The following is a 17,191-nucleotide window of genomic DNA, read 5'->3' as shown; positions in this document are numbered from 1 at the left end:
TTATTAAGTTTTTTGTTTTAACTCTAGTATTGTTAACATAGAGTGTTATATTAGTTTTAAGTGTACTCTTTAATCCCCATCACCTATTTCACCCATTCTCCCACCCAACTCCCCTCTGCTGCCATCAGTTTGTTCTCTACAGTTAAGAATATGATTTTTAGTTTCTCTCTCTTTTTTCCTTTGTTTGTTTTCCTGAATTCCACATATGAGTGAAATCATATGCTATTTGTCTTTCTCTGACTAACTTGTTTCGCTTAGCATTATACTCTCTAGCTCACCCATGTTATTGCACGTGGCAAGATTCCATTCTTGATTATGACTCAATCTTTATCCAGTCATCTGTTGGTGGACACTTGGACTGATGCCATAGTTGGGGTATCATAAATAATGCTGCAATATACATAGGGGTGCATGTGTCCTTTTGAATTAGTGCTTTTATATTTTTTCAGTAACTACCCAGTAGTGCTATTTTTACCTTTGTGAGGAACCTTCCTACTGCCTTCTATGGTGACTGCATCAGTTTGCATTCCCACCGGCAGTGCATGAAGGTTCCTTTTTCTCTACATCCTTGCCAACATTTGTTGTTGTGTTTTTTATTTTAGTCATTCTGACATATATGAAGTGATAGCTCATTGTAGTTCTGATTTCTAGTTCCCTGATGATAAGTAATGTTGAGCATCTTTTCATATAGATGTCCCATGTATCTGTTGGCCATCCATATGTCTTCTTTGGAGAAATGTCTGTTCATGTCTTCTGCCCATTTTTTAATTGAATTATTTGGTTTTTTGATGTTAGGTTGTATATGTGCTTTATAGATTTTGGGTGCTAACCCTTTCTCAGATATGTCATTTGCAAATGTCATCTCCCATTCAGAAGGTTGTCTTTTAGTTTTGCCATTTCCTTTGCTGTACAGAAGCTTTTTACTTTTATGTAGTCCCACTAGTTTATTTTTGCTTTTGTTTCCTTTGCCTTGGGAGGCCTATCTAGAAACATGTTGCTATAGTCCATGTCAAAGAAATTATTACCTATACTCTTTTTAGGATTTTTATGGTTTCATGTCTTACCTTTAGTTCTTTACTCCATTTTTAGTTTATTTCTGTGTATGGCATAAGAAAGTGGTTCAGTTTCATTCTTTTGCATGTAGCCATACAGTTTTCCCAATACCATTTGTTAAAGACACGGTCTTTTTCTTGTTGCATATTCTTTCCTCTTGTGTCAAAGGTTAATTGACCATATAGTTGTGGGTTTATTTCTGGGTTTTCTATTCTATTCCATTGATCCATGTGTCTATATTTGTGCCAAAACCGTACTGTTTTGATCACTACAACTTTGTAATACAACTTGAAGTCTAGAATCGTGTTACCTCCAGTTTTGTTTTTCTTTTTCAAGATTGCTTTGGCCATTTGGGGTCCTTTGTAGTTCCATACAAAGTTTAGGATTGTTTGTTCTAGTTCTGTGAAAATTGCTGTTGGTGTTTTGTTAGGGATTAAAAATCTATAAATTGTTTTGGGTAGTATAGATATTTTAATAATATTTGTTCTTCCAGCCCCTGAACATGAAATGTCTTTCCATTTTTTTGTGTCATCTTGAATTTGTTTCATCAGTGTTTTATTGTTTTCGGAGTACAGGTCTTTCACCTCCTTAATTAAGTTTATTTTTAGGTATTCTATCATTTTGGGTGTGAGGCATACAATTTTTAAATAAATACCTTGTTAGCTTTCTTAGATAAATAATATATTCAAGTAAATTTTAGATGAAAAGTCAGAAAAGCCAATAAACATATTAACATTTTACAATGTATCAATTACTTTTACAGTTTTTATATGATCCCATTTGATTCTGTGAATCAGACCAGCTATATTCCGATTTATTTATGAGGATACTGACTGCCTAAGTATACAGACTCTCTTGATGATAGAGCCACAATTTGAACCTAGGACCTTTGACTTTTACAGTTAATGATATAATCATAGTGGGAAAAGCTCTGCACTAGACATTAAAAGACTCATATGACTATATAAATAAATCCATCTAAAACAAATTTTCACAAGTTTATGGTTTTTATTAGATATTAAGTATCTCCCACAGACAGTACTATTAAATATACTGTTCGCTCTCCCATTTTAAGTAGGGTTAACTTCTCATATTGCCTCACAACATCATTGAACCAATAAATATATCTTCTGGTATATATCTGGTTATATGATACAGTATCTTTGTTTTCTTTTTTTTAACTAATTTTTTTTTTTAGTATCTTTGTTTTCTTAAATGAACTCATTATTCTTTAGGTGCTTCATGCAGACATCTGTACCCAAGGTTCACTTCTGCAAAATGCTGATGTTATTATAATGAATAATGTCTTCGAATATTTTCTTGATGAGGCAGAACAGGCCAGGTATGTTATTTATTCAAGCAAAGAATCTGTTAAACTATATTCAGCAAAGTAAGAAAAGGAGTTAGTGGGACACCTGGCTGTCTCAGTCAGTAGATCAAGTGACTCTTAATCTTGGGATCATGAGCTCGAGCCCCACATTGGGTGTAGAGATTACTTAAATAAATGGATATTTATTTAAAAAACAAAGGATTGGTAAAGTGGAAATATTTTCATATTAAACTTGTTTATAAAACAACTCCAACAAGATTATATTAATAAGGAAATGTATTATTATAAAAGAAAAATAAACCTCAATTGTCTAACTTTGTAAAATATTACGTCTAATTGAGGGGGGGTATATAAAATGATATCATGACCTAAGTACCTGCTTAGCAATCACAGACACAATAAGATATCTATCTGTTCCCAATGAGCATTTATACTTACTCTTTTCTGTCTCAGTTTTAATTTTTTTGAAAAAGACATCTCATATGCTATTTTATTACAAAATGATGGGAATTTCTGTGAGTAAAAAACAAGATAAAAGAATATTAATCAAAATAGTGCTTAATTATCAAACTGTAAAAATATTTTTAAGGCAGTAATAGTAGGTCCCTAAGGTTATTCCACTCTTCAGGTAATGGAAAAATTAACAAATCTGTGATCACTTTTTTGACTTCTCTGCCACAGTTTTGATGTTTTGTGACCCGTCAGGACCAGTAGGTTCCTCTAATTAGAAAATTCCTATGGTCCATAGTCTGAGACACTTATTTTTCTGCCTCGTTAGGATTGCTGACTATTAACATCATGGCATATGTGTACTCTAGATGCAGGAAAGCTCCTTTCCATATATATGAAAGGGAATTACACAAATGTTTGGATTAGTGTATCAATAATTTTTCTATTGTGGAGAAATAAAAAGGTATATGGTTACAGACCATAAACAGTTGTTACTGAGTAGAATCCCAAATGGCTAAACCTCTTTGTCCTGCCACCCTTATATCCATACCCATTACTGGTAGGCTAAGGTCACTCTGAAATTATCAATTTAAATATTTTAAAAAGAAACTAGTTCGGGGCGCCTAGGTGGCTCAACGGTTAAACGTCCTACTCTTGATTTCAGCTCAGGTCATGATCTCATAGTTCATGGGATTGAGCCCCACGTCAGGCTCCATGCCATTTGTGGAACCTGCTTCGGTTGCTCTCTCTCCTTCTCTGCCCCTCCCCTGCTCACATTCTCCTCTCTCAAAAATAAGTAAATAAACATTAAAAAGAAGAAAGAAAGAAACTGGTTAACCGTTCAATCATATAGTCAAAGCTCAGCCACAGTGAGTGGTAATTTTTGGTCATGGGCTAAAGACCAGAAACACAACATGAACAAAGTTGTTTTAATAATAGTGCCCTCTTTAAACTTAATTTCCAGTGGACAAAGTGTAGTTAGTTCTTACCTCTTTAAGTTAATGACCAGTAGCCAAAACATTACATGATTGTTGGAAAATGAAATATTAGCCGGGTTTATGTTGTACAGGAAGTTAGAACACCTTAAAGTCTTTGGAAATTCATCGTAGAAAGATTTTGACTACTGAAGACTGGTGAAAACTGCTGGTGAACTTGATATTGGAAATAGTGAATGTTTGGGCTGCTTTAAAAGGTTTCTTGGTACATTCATTCACAAATTCTACATTGTTCAATGAATAGGTTTTGGCCATATATGTTGGTTCAGTCATTTCTCCTAACTTAGTCTAGTGCAATGCATTCTAAATATATACACGTTATGGTCATGAATGACAGTATATAGGAGAATGTTTAGAACACATAGTAAAGTATTTTGACATTGGAATTGTTCTGAAGTAACTGATCATTTACCTATATTAATTCTGTATTGTACTAAGTGAAAAGGAATAGATGGCATCACATCTAGTCTCCAAAGACTTGTAGTCTTAATTACAGCCTGGGATGTAATTAAGTGGGTGATGTTGCTATAGGAGCTAGTATAGAAGAGAAAGCAGAAATATACTAATAGAAAATGTGTACTGAGGAAAGGCTCAGGCTTCAGAATAAGTTAGTTCTCATTACAGGGGAGCACCCCAGATTTGTAGAGTAATTGTTACTTTCAAAGGTGTCTAAATGCATTTTTTTAGAAGACAAAACAGATGCAACTACTACAGTGATAGCTGACCAGAAATAGCAGATGCTATTTTGAGAGTCATGCCCAACCATGCCAATTGACTCAGCTTCTTCATTCTTATTAAATAAATTTGTAAGGGGCGCCTGGGTGGCTTAGTCGGTTAAGCGTCCGACTTTCGCTTAGGTCATGATCTCGCGGTTCGTGGGTTCGAGCCCCACGTCGGGCTCTGTGCTGACTGCCAGCTCAGAGCCTGGAGCCTGTTTCAGAGTCTGTGACTCCCTCTCTCTCTCTGGCCCTCCCCTGCTCACGCTGTCTCTCTCTCTCTCTCCTAGAAATAAATAAAACATTAAAAAAAAAATTTTTAAATAAATAAACTTGTAAAATATATCATTTTTAAAGAACCATATCAAAGCAAGAGCTCTAACCCAAGCACAGTGACTATTACCAAGCACTGCTACATGATTTTAGATCTAGCCTAAGAAAAAAGAACATATGTATCATTTGCCTAATAAACTCCAGAATATTAAACCTAATAAATTGCTGTAACTAAAAATAAATGCAAGGGACACTGCTGCCCACCTGCCCGTTGCAAGGGATGCACACCACTGCTTTGCTGACCGTTGCTCCCCCAGTAGTGGGGTGTACTGTTAAGACTCATGTACATGAGAAATCCAGCTCATGTCCACACTAAAGTGAATCAGAACTACCCAGGTGTTGCCCTCTGGCACATTGCATATGTACACGACATTCCATCTGCTTTCAACCTGGCTGGCCCCACTCAACCTTGCAGGTGCCATACTGTCCAAAAGTCTTTGCATTAAATATATTTGACAACCAAATAAAGTATGATTTCACTCTTGATGTTATTTTAAAAGATGTAACCTACATATTATGCTCTATTGTTAGCCTTTGCTTGGTTTCTGGCTTCTGTGGCCTTGCTCCCCACCTCTTCCCCACCTCTGCCTCTCCCCAGCCCTTTTCCGTCCTGCAGAACCAGTTTTGACACACTTCATCAAGAGTTTGAGGGGCTTTAACTGCTGATTCAGCTTTGACTTGTGTATTGGTCCTGAGAACTAAGTTTTGGCCTTTCAATACCTGGTAGTGATACAAATCCCCATCTTGTTAAAGCTCCTCAATACTGAGCTGAAAAATTTACCAATTTCTAATTTGTTGCTGTAATCCTATTTCCTACAGGCAAACATTTTTGCCCACCTGGATTTCTAGGTATTGCCTGTACTGCATTTTCTTTGTCATCATTTTTTTTTTTAAGTGTTCAGTGTCTGGTAAAACCTAAAATATAAGTTTTTAATATGTTGCAGAGCCTGGGAATATATCAGCCATAATGTAAGGAAACAAGGATCCTTATTAGTAACAGTACCAAGCCTTGAAGATTCTCTCTCACGTCTTCAGGTATGTAAGCCTCTTTCCCGGCATTTTTATTGTCAAAACTTTTCTTCTACTTTTTCCTTTTTTTTTTTTAACTTTTTTTTTTAATGTTTTTATTTATTTCTGAGAGAGACAGCGTGAGCAGGGGAGGGTCAGAGAGAAGGGGACACAGAATCTGAAGCAGGCTCCAGGATCTGAGCTAGCTGTCAGCACAGAGCCCGACACCAGGCTCGAACCCACGAACTGTGAGATCATGACTTGAGCCAAGTCGGACGCCTAACCGACTGAGCCACCCAGGCACCCCAAAACATTTTTATTTTAGAGAGAAAAACATTTTTATTTTAGAGAGACAGAGCTTGAGCGGGGGAGGGACAGAGAGAGAGGGAGACACAGAATCTGAAGCAGACTCCAGGCTCCGAAGTGTCAGCACAGAGCCTAACACAGGGCTCAAACCCATGAACCATGAAATCATAACCTGAGCTGAAGTTGGCTGCTTACCGACTGAGCCACCCAGGTGCCCCTCTTCTACTTTTTTCTGGTAGCTATTATAATATTCTGGAAATGTTTTTTCTGAATAAAGTGACATATGATAGAATAGAAAGACCCTATGACTTAAGAACGGGTTTGTAGTTTGTTCATTGGCTGCAAGAGCTCTGAAATTGTAATTCTTATTTTGGTATAGTTTCCTTTGCTACTCCACCCAGGTTTTCCAACTGGGGAGTTACAGTTTTAGGTTAACAAATACTCTTAAATGTTTGTAAGAAGCTTAGAACACCCACATCTTAACATTTCTTTAGAACAAAAAGATTAGTGTTGTTCAAGGCTTCTAGAATAAACTATGTACATTGGAGGTCCATGTACTGTATGCAGTTTGGAATTTTATGCAGTCCACTTCTTTGTTCCTCATATTCTCCATATAAACCAAGCCCAGAGCACCTGGGTGGCTCTGTCGGTTGAACATCTGACTTTGGCCAAGGTCATGATCTCATCATCAGGGGTTTGAGACCCATGTCTGGCTTTGTGTTGACAGGGCAGAGGCCGCTTTGGACTCTCTGTGTCCCTCCCTCTCTGCCCCTCCCCTGCATGCTCTAAACATTTCTTTAAAAACGACAGACTTTAAAAATAATAAAATAAATAAGGCCCATACTTACTAAGTTTCAATCCAATAAATTGACCTTTATATAAAGGTTAATTAGTATTTATAAAGTTCTTAGAGACCCCCAGATGAAAGATACTACTGTATTTCTTAATAAGGGAGTATTAATAGTTTTTTTTAGTAGCACTTTCCTTACCTATAAGCACTACCAAATTTAAGTATCTATTTCTTCCTTTAAAAAAACTAAACATTCGTCAATAATACTTTAAGAAATTTTTGCTAATCATCTAAGTTATAAAAGTAATTCATGTTTGCCATAACAGGGATATAGTCCTGAGATATATAAAGAAAAGATGTTAATTTCCCCATTCCCTCCACTTAATTCTTTTCCAGGAGAGACCCATCTCATGAGTGGTATAATCCTACCATATTTTCTATACTTCTAAAAATGTGTCTTAAATATATGGTCTCCAATTTATTATTTCTGTATAGATTTGAAGTAACGTGGTGATTTTTCACTTAACAAAATAGTAATTTTCACACTAAAGATGTAAATCTGTCTAGATAACCACTGGAAATTATTACTTATGAGTATATAAGTATTCATACATAAATTTATACATAAATTTTTAATAAGTTTATTGCTTTCTTATTTAATGAAACTTCTTTAACCAGATATATTCATTGGTAGCTCTAGAATTTCTGTGTCATGGAGACTCAAGTTTACAGTGCAAAGGAAAGGACCTGATAAAGGTTATGGGGGGACAGATGAGCCCTTCTCATGTAATCCCTTAGCACCATCACTGTGTATGTATGCATAGTTTTTTCCTTTCTCTGTGTATTCTCCTTGTTCTAGTCTTTTATTGTTTAAACCTAATGATGATGATTAAACCAGTTACATAAAAACAATTATTCTGTATTTTATTTTTTCTTTCAAGTTCCAAAATCAAAGTAAATTAAATCCTGAATCCACAGACCTACCATGTAGTATAGCAAAGAATTGTTCATGTGAGGGGAGCTGGGTGGCTCAGTTGGTTGAGCATCTGACTACTGGTTTTGGCTCAGGTCATGATCTCATAGTTTCGTGAGTTCCAGCCGTGCGTCAGTCCCCGTGCAGGCAGCGCAGAGCCTGCTTGGGATTCTCTCTCTCTCCCTCTCTGCCCCTCCCCCACTTCCATTGTCTCCATCTCTCTCAAAATCAATAAATAAATTTTTAAAATATTGATCATGTGACACCATGTAAACTTAGTCCTGCTCATTGTTAAAAAAAAAATCTCTTGTATTTAGTTACTTAGTTCGTCATGATTTCTTAAAAGTTCCAGAGATCAGGATCGTTCTGCAGTTTATATGTATTTTTATAATCTTTTTCTTCCAGATTAATATACAGTTATCTCTCTGGGTTGAAGAGGTACCATTGAACTACAATGTATACCCAGAAAAGCATATTGACAGAGAAGCTCTTGAACAAATTCATTTGTATAAGATTCTGTAACATTAAATTAGTCATATCTCAGTGTGATGTTTTCTGGCATATATTACAAATTAATTAAAAAAATCACTTCAATACCCTAACATGTGTTTCTGTATATTCCTTTCTAGTCTTTGAGTATATGTTTACATATTTGTAAATAGTTGTATGGGTATATATACATACACATAGTTGTGTATAGATACAGAGTTGTGTCTATATACAACTTTTATTTCTGTGATAGTTTAATTAAATATCAGAGTATTTTTGGTTTTCCCCCATTTCTTTTATCTTGTTAAAAACATAAGTATAGGGGCATCTGAGTGCCTCAGTTGCTTGAGTTTCTAACTCTTAATTTTGACTTAGGTCATTATCCGAAGATCGTGGGATCAACCCCTATGTTGGGCTCCACGCTGAGGGTAGAGTCTGCTTAGGATTCTTTCTCTCCCTCCCTCTCACTCCCTCTCTCCCTCCCTCTCCCTCTCCCTCCCTCCCTCTCTCTTCTTCTCTCCCTCTCTCTCTCTCGCTCTCTCTCTTCCTCTCCCTCTCTCTCCTTCTCTCTCTCTCCTTTTGCCCCTCTCCATCTCTCATGCTCTCTCTCTCTCAGAATCCCAAGCAGGCTCTGCATTGACAGTGCAGAGCCCGATGTGGGGCTCGAACTCACAAACCGTGAGATCATGACCTGAGCCAAAACTAAGAATCAGACACTTAACCAGCTGAGCCACCCAGGCGCCCCTGGAGATCTATATTTTAAAAGGAATTTATCTATTATGCTCTTGTTATCACATGCTTATGAGAAAGAATTTGCCATGCAGTCAATTTTAACATCTAAAAATAAGTTATTGATCAAAGCTAAACAAAATGCTAAAAATAAAAGACAGAAGTTTGGAAATTTACTGTTGCTATTAATAAGTTTCATATTTAGGATCTGGTATAATACTGAATATCAGAATAAACACTGGAAATCCAATAATTTCTTATTCACATAGGCATTACTTACTCCTGCTAACCTGTAGGGTTTTTTTTTTTTTAAGTTTTTTTTTTTTTATATTTTTATTTATTTCTAGGAGAGAGAGAGAGAGAGAGACAGCGTGAGCAGGGGAGGGTCAGAGAGAGAGGGAGACACAGACTCTGAAATAGGCTCCAGGCTCTGGGCTGGCAGTCAGCACAGAGCCCGACACGGGGCTCAAACCCACGAACCGCGAGATCATGACCTAAGCGAAAGTCGGACGCTTAACCTACTAAGCCACCCAGGCGCCCCTCTGTAAAGCATTCTTACCATGGCAGTCACCCAAGAAGCTAAAGCAGAGTTAGGACGTTACTACCAACTCTGGCATCTCTAAGTAACAGTTGATGGATATTTCCAGGAGGCTGTGCAGATTTTCTGAAATTTTGGAAAGAGATTTCAAGGATAGGAGAAAAATTAATTGAAAGTATTTGAAAATATATTTCAATACTTAAGATACTTGTAGCTATTATTCCTATGACTATCTTATACATAATTAAACGTATCTATTTACTATAATAACATATTTAGGCACTTAACATTTCAGACACAACAAATAATACTAACTATAGCGAATACATAAGATACAAATAGTAATCATCCATGAAAAAATAAGTTTACTAGTAATATGGCACATAATTACAAACAGAACATTTATTGAATTTGACTTGCTAGTGTACATATTCTTTTTAATAGGTTTCTTTTTTTATGTTTATTTATTTTAGAGAGAAAGACAGAGTTTGAGCAGAGGAGGGGCAGAGAGAGAGTGAGACACAGAATCCCAAGCAGTCTCCAGGCTCTGAGCTGTCATCACAGAGCCCAACAATAGGGCTTGAACCCGTGAACCAGAAGATCATGACCTGAGCTGAAGTCAGACGCTTAACTGACTCAGCCACCTAGACACCCCAAAGGTGCATCTATTCTTAAGAAACTATATTTCTGGGGCACCTGGGTGGTTCAGTAGGTTAAGCATCTGACTTTTGAATTCAACTCAGGTTATAATCATATGGTTCTGGGATTGAGCCCCCCCATCAGGCTCTGTGCTGAGCATGGAGCCTGCTTGGGATTCTCTCTCTCTCCCTCTCTCTCTGCCCCTCCCCCACTTACACATGCAGTCACTCTTTAAAAATAAATAAACTTAAAAGGAAAGAAAGAAAGAAACTGTATTTCCTAAACTCTGATTCCCAGTTGCCCGAGTATGTGTTCCTCAGAAACATGAGCCTCTAAAGGAAAATCTGCTTGCTCTGGCCCTGGGTATATGCCAGAACTCCCATTCTAGAATGCACTGAGCAGGACAAGAGAGATAGCACTAACAACACATGAAGGAACAAGTCTATTTGTAAATCGTTCAGCCCCTAAGCTGTAACATAAAAATAAGTATTCAACTATCATTAGAATATACTCAAGAGCACAGCATATCTGTGGTTTCCATAGGTATGTGTATAAAGTTACCCAAAAAATTGACAATCATTTGATTTTTTTAAGTTTATTTTATTTTAGTAATCACTGCACCCAACACAGGGCTTGAACTCATGACCCTAAGATCAAGAGTTTCATTGTCCTAATGATTGAGCCAGGCAGACACCCCAACCATTGTTTACATACTATTGTCACTGCAATGATTTTAGTTATGTTAAACTATGGATCTTTAGTTGATGGAGTGGGGAAAAAAGGTATAAAAGGATGTGTAAAATATAAAATACTGGAAATTATTCCATGTAGTAGTTATACCATTAGTACAGTTTTTAGTAAATGCCTGAGGCAAATATTAGAACTATAGGATATTGAGGAGACATTCTTAATACCAGTATTAAAATTGTGTGTAAAATTATTTAATATAGACTTTAATAGAGATTTTTATATATAGACTTTGAAATGTCTATATATTTATCTAGATGTCTCTAGACATTTACTGTCATTAAAAAGGCTAGTTTCTCACTTGGGGAGAGTTTGTCACGTATGAATTTTACACTGCTCACAGTTAATGTCCGCCTTTCACTCTCCCCTCTAATGTCTGTATAGTGTGCCTCACAAGACACAGGGAAAGAAGGGTGGTGGAGTTAAGATATTTCTGTATTTCAGCAGCTAAATGAAAAATTCACAGAACATCTTTTCATATTTTTAGTGATCAGACAACTAAAAAACATTATCAGTAAATGTCTGAATTATTTAGCTCTTTACTTCATAAAATACATGACCAATTTGATGAAAGAGTTAAACTGATAGAAAACAAAATAAAGTTGTTTTTAGAACTTTTTTCTAGAAAGCTTAGATGTAAGGGAAGGACAGATGCTTCTGGTAAAGCGAACGGCATGTGCAGAGGCATAAAAGATGGAGAGTATTTTAGTATGACTGAAGCCCGGGGTAGAAAGGATTACATGAGGATCAGGAAGTAGACAGATACCAGATCAGGAAGGGTATGGTATAGCAAGCAAAGGAGATCACATTTTATTCTGAGTCAGGGTGAGAACCATTAAAAGATTTTAAGCAGCATATTGATATGATCAGAATAAAATTATAGAAGCCACTATGGTGGTCCAGTGAACCCAGTAGGGATGAGCTAAGACTGTGTCTCCAGGATGTACAGAAAAGAGTCAAGAGGTATTTCCGAGGTCTCAGCACCTTTTTAGGGAGTACACAAATCCAGAATTGAAGAGGGTTTAAAAATTACATTTATGAAGATATAAAAAAATCAATGTGGCATTACAGCAAGTTTATTAGGGCAAAAGATAATAGCAAGAAATCTACTGAATGCAATCTTACACTATCAGCATAAAAATAGATAAGTACTAAGTATTGTGGCAAAAAAGGAATGCTAGGAAGCAAAAATTATGATAATAGCTTGAAAAGGAGCCTGCCAACACACGGTAAACGAGAATATTAATTAGCATTAAAGAGAAGGATTTGGGTGGAGCATAAAGTTCCCAATATTTTTCATATAAATAAATGAAGATCTAGCTTGGGGCGGGGGGGTGGTAGGAACCTAACGGTTTCATTGGGGACATGCTAACACAGTAAAGGATTTCACCTTTTCAGAACTCATTTCTGAGAAACATTATTAATTAAACTAGCCTTGTTTGGCAGCTGTCAACTTCCCTAGACTTGTCCAGATGCCTGAAGCAACACAACCACTTAAGGCTGTAGTGGTTTTTTACAAGTAGTTTACCTACTTTTAAATTAAGTTAATTAATGTTTTTGGACCATGAGTTTCACAGGAGTATTATGTGCAGTACCTGAATGATAACTACCTAGAGATACACACGTGGAAAAACACATAAATAGAATACAAATTGAAATTGATTTTAGTCTTTCTTTTTAAAGACGTGTCCCAAGAAGACTGATGGATATAATAATCATAATTGTATCAAGGATCCTTATTTCCAAGAGCTTTCAAATTCAAGTTGCATTTTGCCAACAATAATGATCATCTGGTTGTTAAATTCTCCAAATCTTCTTCTTCTCTCATATTTCTACTTTCTTTGAGGAAGATAAGGAAAAGAAAAATATGCCCAAGATAACCTAGGAATAAATTGAATATTGATTAATGAAAATATATTCCTGTAGGCCAAAAAGAAAGAAAAAGTATGAAAAATCTGAATCTAATGGCAGGAAAAGATCACAGGCTATGAAATCAGTTCTTAAATAGGCTCTATTAAAACACATCTGTACTGGGGCGCCTGGGTGGCTTAGTCGGTTAAGCGTACGACTTTCGCTTAGGTCATGATCTCGCGGTTCGTGGGTTCGGGCCCCGCGTCGGGCTCTGTGCTGACTGCCAGCTCAGAGCCTGGAGCCTGTTTCAGTCTGTGACTCCCTCTCTCTCTGACCCTCCCCTGCTCACGCTGTCTCTCTCTCCTGGAAATAAATAAAACATTAAAAAAAAAATTTTTTTTTTATTAAAATTTAAAAAAAACACATCTGTACTGATCTAAATCAGAAACAGACTTCTGATGGAGCCTCGGTGTCTCAGTCAGTTAAGCATCTGACTTCAGCTCTGGTCATGAACTCCTGGTTAGTGGGTTCAAGCCCTGAATCAGGCTCTACAGAGCCTGGAGCCTGTTTCAGATTCTGTGTCTCCGGCTCTCTCTGCCCCTCCCCTCCCTGCTCATCCTCTCTCTCTCTCTCTCTCTCTCAAAAATAAATAAACATTAAATCTTTAAAAGACAGACATCTAGACTGGAAAGTAATATATATTTAAATGCTGAGCCATCAAGAAAGATTTTCAGGTAAAAAAACAAAAACCAAACACCCTAAATTCATCGATACAGATTTTGTACTTGATGCATTAGTTACTGAGCCTGCAACAACCCAACGAAGTGGGAGCTATTAATCCTATTTAACAGATGAGTAAACTTGAGTTTTAGTGATGGTAGGAAACTTTCCAAAAGTTGTACAGCTGGTAAATGGCACAGCCAGGATTTAACCCTATTTTCAATCTAAACTCCAAAGCCTGTGCTCTTTTGTTGTGCTGCCATTGTATTTTAAATTGTGTAGTCTAATATTAACCACAAAATTAACAGAGGATAATGGAGAGAAGCAACTTCCTTATTTTGCCTTTGGATTCCTCATCAATGTGAGGATTGCTTGAGTAATTGTCAAATGTGTGAGTTACATTTGTGATTTTTTTTTTTTAGTTTTTACTTAAATTCCAATTAGTTAACAATTAGTTCAAATTAGTTACAGTACAGTGTAACATTAGTTTCGAGTATGTACAATACAGTGATTCCACACTTCCATAGGACCCCCAGCACTCATCACTTCAAGTGCTCTCCATAATCCCCATTACCTGGTTTCCTCATCCCCCCACCCCCCACTCCACTACAGCTGTGATTTATAAATCTGTTGGATGCTTAAACCAAGAGGAAAAGTGACAACCAGGTCATAGTTCAAAATCTGGCTTCTGTATGAAAGGTACAACATGGCTTTAATCTAATTGGTACTGATTAATACTAGGATTATAATGTCCTAGATGGAAATTATTAATGTGACTATATTTTTACATTGAAAGTAACATATAAAAAGCAGGTTCCATTTCTTCCTTTTTGTCCATTTACTAAATTATTCACACATTGTAAAATAATACCTGAACTTTTCAAAAGCAACTGAAGACGTAGAAAGCATGCCAAGATTTCAGTTTACAGGCAGAAGCGGTAACTAGTTCAGACTATAGATAGATAATTTACTTAAAACAATGACTCCGTTTTTGGACTCCGGCTTTATTTTTTTTCCTTGCCAAGCAAACATTATTATTTAGGTGAAACTGCAAGGTGCAAATAAGAAGAGCAATGCTTTCTGTTGGAAGATAAAGAATTCAGAGAAGCACAGATTTTTAGTTAGAAGTTACCTTACGATAAACCAGTTCAAATCCATTTTCTTAGAGAAAATTATATCTGGGGCTTCTTTGCAAAGTGGAAAAAGCAACTTCCTTAAAACAGATCTGCATTCCAGTAACATGGGACCCACAATTTATGAGATAAAATGAAGCTTGCAAAGTACTTTAGGTTGGTGTTGGGAAATTGGATATCTTCCTACATTGCTAGTAGGAATATAAATTGGCACAGATGTTTTGGAAAACAATTTGGGAGTTCCTCAAAATGTCAGTTTTAGAGTTGCCGTATGATCTACCAATCCTACTCCTAGGTATATACCCAAGAAACAGAAAAAACTCATGTCCAACCTAAACACTTGTACACAAATGTTCATAGTACATGATTTAAGATAGCCAAAAAACATGGTAGGGGCTACAAATATCCATCAGCTAATGAATGGATAAATAAATAATAATGTATGAAAAATCCCATACCATGTAATTTTATTCTGAAGAAAAAGAAACAGTATTGATACATGCTGACACCTGGGTGAATCTTGAATACATCATGCTAAGTGAAAAAAGAAAAAAAAAACAGTCACAAAAGATCACAAGTTGTAGGTTTCTATTTATATAAAATGTCCAGAATAGGCAAATGTACAGGAAGTACATCAGTGGTTGCTTAGGGTTGGGAGGGGGAAGAGAGAGGATAGGAAATGACTATTAATAGATATGGGGTTTCTTTTTGGGGTGATAAAAATAGTCTAAAATTAGATCATGGTGATAACTGCATAAGTCTGTGAATATAGGAAAACCCATTGAACTGTACACTTTAAGTGGTTGAAATTGTATATTGTATATGAATTACATCTCAGTAAAAATTGTTAAAATAAAAAATAGAATGTACCAAAATTACTTTAGGTTGTAAGCAACCTAAAACCTGTGGCTTTATCCTTATAAGAGTTGGGTAATTATTTAGCACAGCAGTGTTTATATTATTAAATCATGAAGTAAGAAGACCACCTATACTTCGTTAACAAGTACACGCTTGATTCTCAGAAAGCAAATAATTATATTAAAAATTATGCTAATCTCAGTAGGCTCGTTAGAAGAAATAAGATAATGTTAGTACTCTCACCTATTTTATCTATATGTGAGCATCAAGTTATCTGAAAACAGTGTAAGCCAGTGGCCTTCTACTCCTCCATCCATGAAAGTCCCTGGAGGCCCTGGATGGATGTCTAGCATTTTCAGAGCCTTCATACATTTGGCACTGAAAATAAATTTTACATTTATGACTGTAGACATGAAAGAAGATCTGGAACACATCTCACTGACAAAGGTCTAAAAGAAAGAAAGCTGCCTGGAAACCAAGGAGGCAGCAGGCCTAAAAGCAATTAAATACGCTGTCCTTTTTTTTTTTTTTTTTTTTTTTTTGCCCCCTGTATTTAGTAATAGTAACTGAACAGAGGTACCAGAACTCACAGATACATGCTCAAAACTGCCACAAGGCTCTTGGGTAAGAAAGGAGTGGCACCGATAAAATATATCTTTGATCACTGCCAAAGGACTACATTTTTAACAGGTAAAACAATTTGAAGACACCAATTGGCAGGACTCTATTAATATACACATTTAGAATTCTAACTAGCTCTTCTAAGTACTACATCTAATATTAATACTGGTGTCAAGCCACACAGCTTTATTGGAGTATAATCAATATAAAATAAGTTGTAAGAAGTACCATAAGTGTACTATGACATAGGTATACACTTTTAAACCCACCACCATACTCAAGAGGACACACATTTCCATCCCCACTAGGGTTTCTCTTATCTCTTTGTCATCTACCCCTCCCTTGACCCCTGCCCTAGGCAATCACTGATCTGATTGCTGTTGTGATAGATTAGTTTGCTTTACATAAACGGAACCATACTGTGTACACTTTGTCAAACTTTTCTCATTCAGCATAAGGATTTTAATGTCTATCCGTGTTGCGCATTTCAATAGTTTATTCTTTTTTATTGATGAATAGTGTTCAATACTATGGATTTATTGCCATTTAAATACTCCTCCCACTGTAGATCTTCCAACTTTGTTTCTCTTTCAGAAACTTTGTGGCTACTCTAGGCCCTCTGTATTTCCATACAAATTTCAGAGTCTACTTGTAAGTTTCCACAGGATTGAGTTTTCTGGGGTGACTGGCTGGCTGGCTGAGTTAGTGGAGCATGTGATTCTAGATCTCAGGGTTGTAGGTTGGAATCCCACATTGAATGCAGAGATTATTTAAAAGTAAAATCTTTTTTTAAAATGTTGGGTTTTCTGACCCAAGAATAAGGTATATCTTTCCATTTACTTAGGTCTTTAATTTTTCTCAGCAATGTTTTATAGCCTTTAGTATATAGGTCTTATGCTTCTTTTGTTAAAT

General features: G+C 36.3%; 1 protein-coding gene and 1 long non-coding RNA gene across 4 annotated transcripts in view; one reads left to right on the top strand and one right to left on the bottom strand.

Annotated features, from left to right (window-relative positions):
- LOC120248592 overlaps positions 1 to 8,497 on the top strand; it is a 40,163-nt gene extending 31,666 nt beyond the window's left edge. For all 3 annotated transcript variants that reach the window (XM_039256980.1, XM_039256979.1, XM_039256981.1), the window contains exons 6-8: positions 2,289 to 2,395; positions 5,822 to 5,912; positions 8,360 to 8,497. In XM_039256980.1, coding sequence (XP_039112911.1) covers positions 2,289 to 2,395; positions 5,822 to 5,912; positions 8,360 to 8,476 — 315 coding nt within the window. In that variant the 3' untranslated portion in view covers positions 8,477 to 8,497. The remainder of the gene's footprint in view (positions 1 to 2,288; positions 2,396 to 5,821; positions 5,913 to 8,359) is intronic.
- A 1,243-nt stretch (positions 8,498 to 9,740) lies between these two features.
- LOC120248594 overlaps positions 9,741 to 17,191 on the bottom strand; it is a 47,470-nt gene continuing 40,019 nt past the window's right edge. Inside the window, exon 3 of the long non-coding RNA XR_005532616.1 lies at positions 9,741 to 9,836. This is a non-coding gene — a long non-coding RNA (uncharacterized LOC120248594). The remainder of the gene's footprint in view (positions 9,837 to 17,191) is intronic.

The sequence above is a fragment of the Hyaena hyaena genome, unplaced genomic scaffold (genome assembly GCF_003009895.1).
Source record: "Hyaena hyaena isolate Hyena2069 unplaced genomic scaffold, ASM300989v1 scaffold_599, whole genome shotgun sequence".
Lineage (NCBI taxonomy): Eukaryota > Metazoa > Chordata > Mammalia > Carnivora > Hyaenidae > Hyaena > Hyaena hyaena.
This window is presented reverse-complemented; position numbering and strand designations above follow the sequence as displayed.